Source organism: Saimiri boliviensis, chromosome 1 (genome assembly GCF_048565385.1).
Source record: "Saimiri boliviensis isolate mSaiBol1 chromosome 1, mSaiBol1.pri, whole genome shotgun sequence".
Lineage (NCBI taxonomy): Eukaryota > Metazoa > Chordata > Mammalia > Primates > Cebidae > Saimiri > Saimiri boliviensis.
This window is the reverse complement of record NC_133449.1, coordinates 232,523,307-232,538,961: the sequence shown is the minus strand read 5'-3', so window position 1 is coordinate 232,538,961 and position 15,655 is coordinate 232,523,307. Positions and strand designations below refer to the sequence as shown.

The 15,655-nt window shown below is 38.2% G+C and overlaps 1 protein-coding gene across 1 annotated transcript in view; it reads left to right on the top strand.

Annotated features, from left to right (window-relative positions):
* The window catches only part of IQGAP2 (IQ motif containing GTPase activating protein 2), a 310,698-nt gene extending 295,043 nt beyond the window's left edge, over positions 1 to 15,655 (top strand). Inside the window, exons 32-36 of the mRNA XM_039477508.2 lie at positions 1,928 to 2,140; positions 4,539 to 4,699; positions 7,756 to 7,893; positions 9,215 to 9,323; positions 14,718 to 15,655. Coding sequence (XP_039333442.2) covers positions 1,928 to 2,140; positions 4,539 to 4,699; positions 7,756 to 7,893; positions 9,215 to 9,323; positions 14,718 to 14,831 — 735 coding nt within the window. The 3' untranslated portion in view covers positions 14,832 to 15,655. The remainder of the gene's footprint in view (positions 1 to 1,927; positions 2,141 to 4,538; positions 4,700 to 7,755; positions 7,894 to 9,214; positions 9,324 to 14,717) is intronic.

Below are 15,655 nucleotides of genomic sequence, written 5' to 3'. Positions count from 1 at the left end.
AAATGCTTCAGAAGCACATGTCGAGTCCACTGAAGCACACAGCATCTTTTTGTTAGTGTAAGTAAGGTTTCACAACCATCTTGCCTTTAGCTTTTTATTAGCATCTTTGAAAATGTGTCGTTCATCGTAAAATATATTCAAGGTTGCTAATTTTAGTACCAATAATTGCCACTCCTGAAACAAAAGTTAATTATTTAATTAATTACTTATTAGCAGAGCTACACAGAATTTTCCTGGATCATTCTTAATTTAATTGATTGCGAAGGAATCCTTTTAATGGTTTTTAATATAAAAAAGTCTGGGCACGGTGGCTCACACCTGTAATCCCAGCACTTTGGGAGGCTGAGGTGGGCAGATCATGAGGTCAAGAGATCAAGACCATCCTGGCCAACATGGTGAAATCCCATATCTACTGAAAATAGAAAACTTAGCTGGGCGTGGTGGTGTGCACCTGCAGTCCCAGCTACTCAGTAGGCTGAGGCAGGAGAATTGGTTGAACCCAGGCTGCGGAGGTTGCAGTGAGCCAAGATCGCACCACTCCACTCCAGCCTGGCACCTGGCAACAGAGTGAGACTCTGTCTCAAAAAAAAAAAAAAAAAAAAAAAAAAAAAAAAAAAATATATATATATATATATATATATATATATATATATATATACACATATAAAAAAGGCTGGGCATGGTGGCTCACATCTGTAATCCCAGTACTTTGGGACTTTGGGAGGCTGAGATGTATAGATCACTTGAGCCCAAGGGTTTTAATAAAAAATGTAAAAACTTCAAATCACATGCTTGTTAATGTGTGAATATGTTTTAAACAATGTGGGTAGAATATTATACTAGGTTAGTGTAAAAGACTTTTACTGCTATTTTTCATTTTTCCCTAAATGTGTCATGTATAAGTGACCAAGAACACAGACTTCTGAGATCAAGTATACGTCTACACCTCATGGGTGTGCAACTCTGGGCACTTAGAAACATTTCTGTGCCACAGTTTTCTCAACTGTAACATGGGAATAGCCATAGTACCCAGTTTACAGGCAGGATTAAGTGAGTTAAAACATGTTAAGTGGATACATTCGTATCTGCGCACATTCCGTGCTCAACAATGCTGGATGCTGCTTTTGTTATTTACTGCTAACCTGGTAATAATATTCCTGTGCCCATTGTGTTGACCTGTACGTCCTATGTCTAACATTGCTGTGCTAACTAATGGTCATTTCCTTACTTTGACTTCATCTATTGGGTCAGTCAATTGTCTAGTATGATAAAATGGGAAGATCAATATTCTCTTTTTATTACTGTTTCCTTGAACCAGCTATTCAAATAATACTCTATTCATTCATTCATTCATTTTCTCGTTGTTTGGAAACTTACAATGTGCTAGAATATTCTTATTCCTTTTGACTCAAAGAAACTTCGCAGGTTTTTCAGAGTTGCTGGTTTGTGATTGCCTTATAAGAATAAAGCTTTATGACTGCCTTACTGTTGGTTTCGTTTAGGATTCTCCGTAAACATAGCTGATGCGTGGGAATATAGTTGGTGTTCTGAACATTCAGGGTTCTCATAGCCACATTTCAATAGATAATCTAGTTTATTTTCCTCAGATAGACTGTCCAGGAATTGAAATCCTTTTATCTGGGGAATTACAACCCATTCAAATATGTGCATTATTATGGTGATTTGTCACCCTGGCAACAAAGTAGCTATTTATAATTTCTCCCAAAATAAGGCTTGCTATCAAAAAGATGAAGTAATTCCTTTCAAAGACCTACTTCAAAACTCAGGAAGAACATGTTCTGGTTCTAGTCATGGAACTTTGGCTGGAGGACTTCTTTCATTTTGACATTAACTTGCATTGTGCAGCTTCTGAAATGTGAGCTTAGGGGATCAGAGAAAAATCAGCATCTTGATATTCTCTTTTCAGGAGGTAGATCATGCCTCGGACATGGTGAGCCGTGCAAAGATAGATTCCAGGACTCCAGAAGAAATGAAGCATAGCCAGTCTATGATTGAAGATGCACAGCTACCTCTTGAGCAGAAGAAGAGGAAAATCCAAAGGAATCTTCGGACATTGGAACAGACTGGACATGTGTCATCCAAAAATAAATACCAAGACATTCTCAATGAGATTGCCAAGGTTTTTGGAAACAGTATTCTTTCTTCCTCAATTAGCAGACATTTGCTAATCATCAGTCAAGTGCTGGGCACTCTGTGAGGTGGCATGAGGGATTCATAGTTGCATATGCTGTGGTTCATGCAGTCTTCAATGTTACAGATTTTTAAAGTTTCAAAGCAGTTGATGACTTTTAAGAGAGAATAATCACAACACTTTGAAATCATTAAGAGGGTTGAAACCAATCAGAAATACTCAAAAATGTACTTGACAAGTTTGGTCTGTACCTTTAAGCTAGTTTTTAAAATAACTCTTGGAAGAGTTTTCACCTGAGATATTAGTTGTCATATAGCTCAGTTGCTCTTAGAACCTGCCATTGAGATGGAATTCTGTGTCCCTGAGAATTTGTCTTTAAGCAGTTTAGCCTAAATGCCATTCAAGCGATTCTCTGTTCAAGGTTCTGTTTTCTTAACCCATATTTTTACACTTGAGAAACTTCCTGAGCAAAGGATCTCAACTTAGTGCAATGAAACATCACAGGATGTGGCTGAGATCTGTTTGTCAAGGATAAGGAAGTATATATTTGGGTTAGAAGGCTATTTCATTCTTTTTATTCAAACATGCAAATTAATACAGATCCAGAGGTTAAAGGCAGTTAAATGACCAGAAAAGAAATAAATTTTCTCACCTTCTGGGAGGGAAATGCACTCAGCTTTGTTACTCTATAGAAAGTTATATTCAATTCTAGCAGTAGGCTTATTCCTTCTAGCCCAAGTGAGTCAAGGGAAATAGCATGTCTTTAGGTTTGGGGTAGAAGTATTTCTCTTTGGGAATATGGGGTAGAGAAATATATGCTTTTGCTTTAAAAAAGAAAAAGGCTATCATGAAGGCATGATATTCTATTTAATGAAGATTATATGAAGAATTTCTATTTAATGAAGAATTCTATTTAACAAAGAATATTCTATTCTAAATATTCTATTTAATGAAGAATTTTTACTTAAAGGCATGGGAAAGTTGTGGGGGGAGTGTATGTGTATGTGAGTATTTCTTTGAATTCCTAGGGGAATGATTTTTAATTTGTCTACAAAAGCGAAATAATATTAAACAGGCACCATTTTCTTGAGTCAAACATTTTAATAACTTACCAATTAGAACTGCCAAAAAAACTTATCTGCAAGTTTAAATTTAGCATAGTTCTTGTAAGCTATAAGCAGCTTATGCAACTTAATGTTCTAGGAATTCTATTTAAATCCAAGTAATAGTTATCAATGTTGAATCTTTTCACTCCATCTTGACAGCCCAGTGTTGTTTTTTTCAAACCTTGAGAAATATTTGTCAGATGAAAAAGTTTGTTCATTTCTTATTTCAAAAATGAATTCAACAATTATGTGTAAACCTTTTCAGTTTAAAGTACTATTCAAAGAGGAATATTCAAAATAGTCTGAAGAGGTTGGGTACAATGGCTCATCCCTGTAATCCCAGCACTTTGGGAGGCCAAGGCAGTGGGATCACTTGAGGTCAGGAGTTCAAGACCAGCTTGGCCAATATGGTGAGACCCCATCTCGACTAAAAATACAAAAATTAGCCAGGCATGGTGGCACAGGCCTGCAGCCCCAGATACTCAGGAGGCTGAGGCAGGAGAATCGCTTGAGCCTGGAAACAAAGGTTGCAGAGATCAGACCACTGTATTCCAGCCTGGGTAACAGAATGAGACTCTGTCTCAAAAAACAAAACAAAAGTCTGAAGAAATTGCATTTCTGCTGCTTTGTGCCCCTTTTAAAAAACACAATTTTTCACCGGGCACAGTGGCTCACGCCTGTAATCCTAGCACTTTGGGAGGCCAAGGCAGGCGGATAACCTGAGGTCAGGAGTTCGAGACCAGCCTGACCAACATGGAGAAACCCCGTTTCTACTGAAAATACAAAAATTAGCTGGGTGTGGGTGACACATGCCTGTAATTCCAATTACTTGGGAGGGCTGAGGCAGGAGAATCGCTTGAACCCAGGAGGTGGACGTTGTGGTGAGCTGAGATCATGCCATTGCACTCCAGCTGGGGCAACAAGAGCGAAACTCTGTCTCAAAACACACACACACACACACACACACACACACACACACACACACTTTTTCCTTAAACTAAATGTGTGATTATTCTAAAATAACTTTTTTACTTTTCCATCAAGAGAAAAATTAGCTAACAAGTCTCTTAACATGAAATATGTACACTTTTCAATTCTGAAGTAAAAAAAAAAAAGATGGGAACCCTGTGGTGTTGAGAGTAAAATGAAGTACCTGAGATAAGCTACCAGTTAAGTTACAAATAGCAACTTACTATACTTGATATTCTTCTTGTCCCAAACTGGCAAAATCATAAAGCAAACTTCTGCTTAAATATGATAGCCCTTACTTCTTGTTGTAGGATATTCGAAATCAAAGAATCTATCGTAAGCTTCGAAAAGCTGAATTGGCAAAACTTCAGCAGACCCTGAATGCACTGAACAAGAAGGCAGCATTTTATGAAGAGCAAATCAATTATTATGACACCTACATAAAGACTTGTTTAGACAACTTAAAGAGAAAGTAAGTTAAAATCACGTCATGTTCCTTTGTCATGTCATGATTTATATGAGATGTCAGTTCTACATTTCTAGTCTGTTGAGTTGGGTTTGGAAGAAAATTTTTTTCTGTCTTATAACCAAAAACTAGTGTCAGTTTTATTATTTGTCACTTCGAACTAAGAAGTCAGGAGTAGGGCCGGGCGCGGTGGCTCAAGCCTGTAATCCCAGCACTTTGGGAGGCTGAGGCGGGTGGATCACGAGGTCAAGAGACCGTCTCTACTAAAAATACAAGCTGGGCATGGTGGGCGTGGTGATGCATGCCTGTAATCCCAGCTACTCAGGAGGCTGAGGCAGGAGAATTGCCTGAACCCAGGAGGCGGAGGTTGTGGTGCGCCAAGATCACACCATTGCACTCCAGCCTGGGTAACGAGAGCGAAACTCCGTCTCAAAATAAAATAAAATAAAATAAAATAAAATAAATAAAAAAGAAGTCAGGAGTAAACGGAAGCTTTTCAGTTCCCCACCAGCACTAGAATTAAAGTGGCTTACCTGTTGTATATTAAGCAAATAGCATTAGTAGTTGGGGAAGCACTTTTCATTATTTCTTTTGGTTTTTTTAGTCAAGATTTTTTTAAATGGTATTATTTTTAAAATATCTTTTTTTTGGAATGTATTTTGTATAATTGATAATGCCAGATATTTACTAATTGTACAGAACAGCTGAATGTTTTTAAATTGTTTAATGGTTTTACAAAATTATTATTGACACAACTGTCAAAATTTGGCAGCTATTATCCATTAGCATAAGTATTATAGGTTTTTATATATGGTACAAACATTTTTAATGAATATCCTTTGCTTAGTAATCATTCTTACTACTAGACTATGATCAACGCTAGTTAAATTTTGATTACCTATTTAAATATGCAACAATATTTTTATATAATCCTTATCAAATTGGCAGGAGGAAATGGTGCCATATGGAAAAATCTGTTGCATTAATCATAGATCTTTTAAATTGTATTGCAAATTGACTATAATTTTATGTATTCATGAGGTACAAGGTGATGTTATCATTTATTATTACAATGTGGAATAATTAATTAACATATTCATCACCTCAACTACTTAGTTTTTGTGATGAGAACACCTAAAATTTACTCCTAGCAGTTTTCAAATGTACAATACACTATTACTAGCTATATTGACCACACTGTGCAATAGATTCCAAAAAAACACCAGATTCCTCCTAAGATTTTGTGTTCTTTGACCATCCTCTCCCAATTTCCCCCACCCTCCAGCCTCTGTAACCACCATTCTATTCTGCTTCTATAAGTTCAACTTTTTTAGATTCTACAAATAAGTGAGAACATGCAGTATTTGCCTTTCTGTGCCTGACCTATTTTACTTACTATAATGTCCTCCAATTCTATCCACATTGCCCCAGTGACAGAATTTCTTTCTTTTAAGGCTGAATAGTATTCCTCTGTGTGTGTGTGTGTGTGTGTGTGTGTGTGTGTGTGTGTGTGTATGAATATGACATTTTCTTTACCCATTCATCTGTTAGTAGATTCTTGGTTTGACTTTATAACTTCACTATTGTGTGAGTAGTGCTGCAGTGAACATTGGAGTGCAAACATTTCTTTGACAAACTGGTTTCACATCTTGGACAAAACACCTAGTTGGATTGCTGAAATCACAGAAGATTTGATAAAGGGATGTAACCACATTTAATTTGCTTCGGGCCTCTCTCTCTACACACACACACACACACACACACACACACACACACATATGTATATATATATATATACACACTATATAATGTGCACATACATTTACAATTATACAATATGCTAAATATATACATTAGTATATAGTGTATATATACTATACACTAAATACATACATTAGTATATAGTATATATATACTATACACTAAATACATATAAATAGGAAGGAATAAAAAACATATACACTATATATTTATATAGTGTATATATTTTATATAAATGTATATATAATTTATATATTTTTACATAATTTATTAATTTAAATATATATTTGTATATAATTTATATATTTATATGGTGTATATATTCTTCCTTCTGCAAGGAAGAAGTTGGTCAAGCTTATCTTCAGTAGAAATGAGGTGGTTAGGGATTTACTTTAAGGCACTGTACACAAGATCCACAGTTGGTCGATTTGGATTTGGGTTCTCATTCTCTCTTATACTGTGTAATGTTCAGCCCAGTTCAGTGAACTGTGAGCCTCAGTTTTCTCATCGTTAAGGTGGAATTAAGAGTACCAGCCTTGCCAGCTTGGCTGACATGGTGAAACTCCTTCTCTACTAAAAATACAAAAATTAGCCAGGTGTAGTGGCATGTGCCTGTAATCCCAGCTAGAGTTGAGGCAGGAGAATCACTTGAATCCGGGAGGTGGAGGTTGCAGCCAGGATCATGCCACTGCACTCAAGACTGGGCAACAGAGCAAGACTCTGTTTCAAAAAAAATATCTCCCCCATGAAAAACAAACAGTACCAGACTCACAAGTATGGTTATGAGAGCTACATGATATAGTATATAGTTAAAGCATTTATTAATTTCAAAGCACTATGGAAATGTGAATTTTGGAAATGTGAGGTAATACTTATAAGGCACTTAGAACAATGCTGGCCACATAGTGTTTGTTAAATAGATTAAAACAGTCCTAGTAATATCTTTACGTAGGAATACATAGTTCATGTTATTGCACCAAAGCTACTTCTGAAATGACTAAAGATAGCCACTTAGTTCAATATGCCTGAGAATATCGAATAAGTTTTATTAAAAATGTGACTCTGTAATGCAAACTTCCGTCACTTGGGAAATCCCTTTCCCCTCAAACAGTTTAGTAGTGAAGTTTTACTCTATGGACAAAATTACCTACTATCACAAAATAAAAAGGTGCACATTCAGTGCTCTGAGGCCCAGGTATGGGCCTCATGACAAGAGCAGTGTCACTCTGGGTATGGTAATTGCGCTTCCAGAGGCATCTGCATTTGCCATCCTAACGTCTGGTCTTTTCTTATTCTGTCAGAAATGCTCGGAGATCAATTAAACTAGATGGAAAAGGAGAACCCAAAGGGGCGAAGAGAGCGAAGCCAGTGAAGTACACTGCAGCAAAACTGCACGAGAAGGGTGTCCTGCTCGGGATAGATGATCTTCAAACAAACCAGTAAGTGTGACCTGCCATCTGCACAGAACACACACGCCATTTGATTTCTTGTGCCCTTGGAGAGAGCTCCATTTGGTCAAGCAAGGCTTAACCTTGATTACTGATGGGTGACAAGGGAAGAATACACAAATTCTCATGGCTCCTCTTCCCTTGGCCTCAGCATCTGGTGCTGTCGATCATATGTAGTGTTGATCAGTGGTTGTCTTTTCCGTGGCTTGTCCAGTGTGTTTGGATTTGTGAACCTCCAGAACTGAGTCACAGCAATGAGAATAAAAGGCTGTCCTTTGGTCTTGATGGATGAATTACCTACCATCACAAAACGGCACCTCTCCAATTTAAAATAGGCTGTGCCAACCCCTGGGTCAGAGCCATTTCCAAAGCATGCTGTGAGTGTGCATATTCAATGTGGTGGAGAAAACAAACCACCTTCACGGCCCCACATCAGGCACCATGTGCTGCCTCATTTTAAAGGGATCATAAGCCCAGTGCTCCATCACTCCCTTGTTCTAAAATCTCAAGGGAAGCCAGACTCACTGGCATTTACCTCCTCTTTAACTCTTGCCTTCCTTTGAAGCCTGGCTTCTCTTTATCTCCTGAAACCTCTTGACAACACCAATTCAGAAGAAAGTGCTTCTTCCTCTTTTGAAGTTTCTTTTTTTTTTTTCAATTGGAGGTGGAGTCTCGCTCTGTCACCCAGGCTGGAATGCAGCTGGCATGACCTCAGCTCACTGTAACCTTTGCCTCCCGGGTTCAAGCAACCTCCTGCCTAAGCCTCCCGAGTAGCTGGGATTACACGGCACCTGCCACCATGCCTGGCTAATTTTTGTATTTTTAGTAGAATCGGAGTTTCACCATGTGGCCAAGCTGGTCTCAAACTCCTGACCTCAAGTGATCCACCTGCCTCAGCCTCCCAAAGTGCTGGTATTATAGGCATGAGCCACCATGCCTGGCCTGAAGTTTCTATGAAAGTTACCATTTGAAATACTCATTTGGCTATAGATCAATAACATTCATGTTCTGTGACTCACATATTTTCAACTATCTTATGCTCCTTAAGAGAAGGACCATATCTTCTATTTCTTTTGTCATAAAGCACCTATGTCAGAATTTGTGAGCTACAGATCTCAATAACAGCCATCAAACCTAGTGCTTGGAGAGCAGAATTGGGGGAAAGATGACGTGAGGTTTTTGGTGACTGCCTTAGGATTTTCTTAACTAGCCATTCACTAAAAATGATTATTTGGGATTCCATTAATTTGTTGCAGCGTTAAGCACATCTGTATTTGTAATTTCACATATATGAATGTTCCTTTCTTCACAGGTTTAAGAATGTTACATTTGATATTATAGCTACTGAAGATGTAGGCATTTTCGATGTAAGATCAAAATTCCTTGGTGTTGAGATGGAAAAGGTGCAACTCAATATTCAGGTAAGCTGCTGGGATTTCTTTATCCACATTGATGATAAATTTTATATATGGATCATACATTGCTATCCTGGCTCTCCCTCTTCATGACAACAATAAAGTTCAACAGAAGACGAGTGCCAGCCTTATTTGCCAGTATTTGTTAAGTGTTGATGATGTTTAAAAGCTGTGACTTCTCAAATGATTGCAAATTAACATGCTTCTAGCTGGCAAACCATAGTAGTCAGTTTCTCTAAGCCATGTTTCCTGTTTAAAGCTTAGACCAAAGAGTATAAGTATCCAGAGCTATTAAATACATGCTATAAATTTTCCTTTTATTGGAAACTTGTGTTTCTAAGACTATGTATGCCAAAGACTGCAATTTTCATGATCTCATTTCTCCCTCTTTCCTAGAATGGGTTTTCTTTTTTGTGGAGGAAGGGTGTAGGAGTGGGGCATTGAGACAACTCTGTCGCCCAGGCTGGAATGCAGTGGCACGGTCATGGTTCACTGCAGCAGCCTCAACCTCCTGGGCTCAAGCGATCCTTCTGCTTCAGTCTCTCAAGTAGCTGGGACTACAGGCATGCACCACCATATCTAGCTAATTTTCGTATTTTTTGTAGAGACACAGTTTCACCGTGTTGCCCAGGATGGTCTTAGATTCCTGGGCTCAAGTGATCTGCCTGCCTCAGCCTCCAAAAGTGCTGGGATTACAGGTATTAGCCACCACACCTGGCCCCTAGAATAGTTTTTACATCAGTTTATTAAATCTATTTGTTAAATGTTTGTGATCACAGGAATGAAAGGCATTATGCAAAACAGGTATCTATAAATTTTTAAAAAATTATGTTTGCAATATGAATTATCATTATTTTCTCATAAGAGCCACATTTAAGCCAAGTACACATAAATGAAAACTGAGAAATCCAGTTTCTGTGAAAAAAGAAAAAAAAAAAGAGGGCAGTGCAAACAAATGTTCATCTACCCCCAACATCTTTATCTTTAGCACAAAATCAAATTAAAGAAGTAATTGGGCCGGGCACAGTGGCTCACGCCTGTAATCCCAGCACTTTGGGAGGCCGAGGCGGGTGAATCACGAGGTCGAGAGATCGAGACCATTCTGGTCAACATGGTGAAACCCCGTCTCTACTAAAAATACAAAAAATTAGCTGGGCATGGTGGCACGTGCCTGTAATCCCAGCTACTCAGAAGGCTGAGGCAGGAGAATTGCCTGAACCCGGGAGGCGGAGGTTGCAGTGAGCCGAGATCGCGCCATTGCACTCCAGCCTGGGTAACAAGAGCAAAACTCCGTCTCAAAAAAAAAAAAAAAAAGTAATTGAATTTTTCTTCCTTGATGTAACACTTTTTAAATGGAAATAACATCTATTTACCTGGGCCCCAGGCTACTTATAAAATGGTTTCCAGGTATTCTGCCTATGTTTACATGAATCATCTCAGGAAGATCCTGAAAGTGATATGAATTCTGGCCTCACTGTCTGCTCAGCCCATGGCTCCAGGCACTGGAATTACCTCCCCGTCATGGGAGCATGCCAGAGCCCTTCTTTTCTGGCAGCCCTTGTAATTTTAAAAAGAAAAATGGAGCTGAATGGGTTTGATAAGAACATTGAGATAATGGAGTAAATTAGAATTTCAAGATAAGATGAAAGCTGTTATGTACTTATGGAAAGCATAATTAAGTAAACAGTATTGTTTTCTAACTTACTTTAAATGTCACTAAATGTATCCATTTAACAATTTAGCTAATTAGGGTCTTCAGTTACCTTGAGTAACAGATAAATAAAGGAAGAGAAAAGAAAGTGCTTGTGGTGATACCTTCTAATTAGTGATTCCTCTGTAGAAATAGTAAAAGACATATTATGCATTGCCAAGAAGGAAATGATACAGGGCCAGTCAATATCAACTGGACCAATGAGTCACAGACGACCAGGAGACACCTTATATTATGTTTAGAGAGAAAGCAGGAATTCCATAAGACTTCATACTGGGACAAAAACCAAGCTTCACTTGTTCCTCTGTTAAGGATTTGGTATACAGTAAGATTAGCTGTTCATACCATTCATTTATACACATAATGGATTGTGAAATGTTAATCCTTAGCTATATGCAGGTGACTAATATATCTTGGATTGTTCAAGTCAGTAGCACATAATCAGAACTGGCTACATCATTAGCAGGGATCAGAGCAAAATAAAAATGTAGCATCCTGTTTCTAAATTATTAGGGATTTTAGGATGATGACAGAAGAGAATAAAACCACAGGAGTGGGACCCTGTGCAGCTGCACAGATTGCACGCCCACGGAGCCAGCCCTGCATTTGATAGCTGTCAGATGTAAAGGCAGACTTCTGTTTCGATAGGCAGCTTTCAGTCAACTGCATGAATGTGTAAATTGCCAAGGAGAAATGTGATGGCGAAGCTTTTACTGTGAGTAAAGGACCGGGAACAGGACTAAAGTTTGAAAGGACTAAGGAAAGTCCCTTCTAACATTACAGCTCTATGTCTCTTGGTTGTCTTCTGCCCATTCTCCCTTCATTTCCTAAAGAAAACTGTGGGATAGAATTATATCCTGTAACTATAGGTCTTATATGTAACAGGAAGGTATGACTTATGTGATACATGTTCTGCTTATAAAAACAATGTCAGGTATTTATCAGGTGCTGCAGGGTGGGCCTTCTTCCTCTCCTAGAAGAAGAACTGAGGTTCAAGAGAGCTGATTATGAAAGAGGCAGCTGGGATCCAAGTGCTTCATCACTCTAGTCCACTTCCTGTCTCAAAGGATTCCAGTAGAACCTGCAAGACAAGAGTAGCTTACAAAGGGTTTGCATATATTTTAATCTCACGTCTCATTCCCAGTAGCATCCCAGTGCAATTGGCAGTATTATCCCCAATTTACACACAAGGAAACAGAACTTCAGAGAAGTTATGTCATGTTGCAAGGTCTTAAGATAGCAAACGGCAGAGCTAAAACTAAGGTCTGCTTTTCAAATTATGAGTGCAGCCATGTTTTCTCTGCTCCCTACTTTGGGGACCCAGCTACTTCCCCTACATATGCCATTCCTTTTCAATCTAACTCTATTGGTTTAATTCTTTTCCAAGAGACTTTGTTTAACAGATGTTGCATTTCCCAGAGGAAAGTGAATCTCCTCTACACTCTAAATAGCTAAAAGCTTTATTGATGAAAGGACTTCAATTCCCTATAGAATTTTAGTTCTAGAAGCATATCTGAGTCATGTAGGGATTTATTTGAGCGGAGTTAGAGGTAATTGAGGAAGTGGAGGAGGAAGCTGTCAATAGTCAAAGTTCTCTCAAAGATGACTTCTATAGCTGACTTGCGAGAAACAAAAAAATGAGACCTAGATATTGTGCCAGGACAGTTCAAGAATGCTATCTTCCATTAGGAAAGGCTTCCTGTACTTGTATTACTATGAAATGTTACAGCTTAGTTTCGTGTATATGGCAGTGTGACCCAGTTACTTATTTCTAAAAGAGAGTTGATTTCCTTTGTTTATAAGCTGGCAGTTAAAAACAGAATGATAGTCCAAGTTAAGAATGAGGGTGTGTTCTCAGTACAGAAACAGAAGTAGTGTAGATCAAGAAGTACAAACCACTGCTTAGTACAATGGTCCCCAAACTTTGGTCACACAACTTCATCAGGAAATAGTATGAGCACTTTTCTCCCTATATACATACTTATTTGTAAAGTATACATGCTTCTGCTGTTGTACTCTAAAATGTGCTTTATAAAATATATACAAAAATTAAATGTCCAAAAAGCGAGAAAAAAAATAAATAGGAGTTCTAATATTCTTTTTGCCTCTCCAGGGAATTTTCTTGCTCATTTCACTTTAGAAAACACTGCTTTTTATGTTTATTTTTTTGGATTATTTATTTATTTATTTATTTATTTTTGAGACAGTCTTTCTCAATTGCCAAGGCTAGAGTGCAGTGACGCAATCTTGGCTCACTGCAACCTCCACGTCCCAGGTTCCAGCAAGCCTCCTGAATAGCTGGGATTATAGTGTGCACCACCACACCCAACTAATGTTTGTGTTTTTAGCAGAGATATCGTTTCGTCATGTTGGCCAGGCTAGTCTCACTCTCTTGACCTCAAAGTGATCTGCCCATCTCAGCCTCTCGAACTCCTGGGATTACAGGAATGAGCCATCACATGCATCCAGAAAACACTGCTTTCTAAAGAATATGCATCTAGGCCAGGTGCAGTGGTTCACGCCTGTAATCCCAGCACTTTGGGAGGCCAAGGCACGTGGATCATGAGGTCAGGAGTTTGAGACCAGCCTGGCCAAAATTGTGAAACCCTGTCTCTACTAAAAATACAAAGATTAGCTGGGCTCGGTGGTGGACGCCTGTAATCCCAGCTACCTGGGAGGCTGAGGCAGGAGCATCACTTGAATCTGGGAGGCAGAGGTTGCAGTGAGCTGTGATCGGGCCACTGCACTCTATCCTGGGTAACAGAGCAAGACTCAGTCTCAAAAAAAAAAAAAAAAAAAAAAAAAAATATATATATATATATATATATACATGCATCTAGCCAGAACTTTGTGTTTTGAAATTTTCAATTAAAAATTGAAGTTATAATTATATATCTAACATTAACTTAATGACCATCATTTTCTTTCATGCAGCCCTTATCAATTCCTTTTTTTTTTTTTTTTTTTTTTTTTTTGAGACGGAGTTTCGCTCTTGTTACCCAGGCTGGAGTGCAATGGCGCGATCTCAGCTCACTGCAACCTCCGCCTCCTGGGTTCAGGCAATTCTCCTGCCTCAGCCTCCTGAGTAGCTGGGATTACAGGCACGTGCCACCATGCCCAGCTAATTTTTTGTATTTTTAGTAGAGACGGGGTTTCACCATGTTGACCAGGATGGTCTCGATCTCTTGACCTTGTGATCCACCCGCCTCGGCCTCCCAAAGTGCTGGGATTACAGGCTTGAGCCACTGCGCCCAGCCCAGTCCTTATCAATTTTAAAAAGCTATTTTCTTTCATCAAAGTCACAATCACTTGGGAATTTATTAAAATGCAAACTAATGGGTCCCACCAGAGAGCTACAAAATCAGAAATTCCTGGGAGAGGAGCCCAGGCAGCCTTTATTTTAACTAGACTGCGTTTTAAACCAGATGATTCTGATGTACACTAAAGTTTTAGAACCCCCATATATGGCATGGTGCCAAGGCATGTGCCTGTAGTCCTGGCTACTCAGGATGCTGAGGAGGAAAGATCAATTAAGCCAGGAGTTTGAGGCCAACCTGGGCAACATAGTTAGACCCCATCTAGGTGATTAGGTCAATTGAAGCTGCCTTTTGTCAACAGATTCTTCTAATATATTTTTAAATACACAAAATGCCAAAGCTAAGATTTAATGATGCTTTTTACAATTTCAGGATTTACTTCAGATGCAGTATGAAGGAGTAGCTGTAATGAAAATGTTTGATAAGGTTAAAGTGAATGTAAACCTTCTCATATACCTGCTGAACAAGAAATTCTATGGAAAGTGAAGTGCCTGCAGAAGTGTCATGGATTCTGTATCATCTGGATTAGGAAATGAATTTGTTTAGTATTTTTGTTTTTAAACATGATTGAAATCACTACTTATAAATGTGTGATTTTTTAAAATGGTCAAAACTGTTCTGAAGAATGTACCCATGTGCCTTTTTGATAATTTGATACTATAATAGATTCATACATAAATGAATTAATGTAAACACATCCACACTGTACTGTGGTATAGGTACTCTGATTTAAAACTTTGGACATCCTGTGATCTGTTTTAAAGTTGGCCGGGTGGTGATGGGGATTTAGCTGACTAGGGACAAACATGTAAACCTATTTTCCTATGAAAAAATTTTAAATGTCCCACTTGAGTAATGTAATTCTTCATAGATTTTTTTTTAATCTGTGGATAAAAGGAAACCTAATTATTTGTAATGAATTATTTAGACAGATAGTTCTAAGCCCTGTCTTCCGGGAGTTATCAATTTTAAGGAGAACTTTTGTGCAATTCAAATGAAGTTTTTATAAGTAATTGAAAATGACAACACAATAACACTTTCTGTATAAAAGTATATATTTTATGTGATTTATTCCTACTAAATAAAGTGCACTACTGCCTCATGTAAAGACTCTTGCACGCGGAGCCTTTAAGTGACTAAGGAACAACACGGAGAGTGAGCATAGTCCCCGCCTCCACCCCTCACAATTTATTTGAATACTTCAATTGTGCCTCTCAATTTTTTGTAATGCTAAAAAATCAGTATCTAGATGGTTTTTAAATGTATTCTCTGGAAATTGTTTTATGTAAAATAAATGTTAATTACATTAA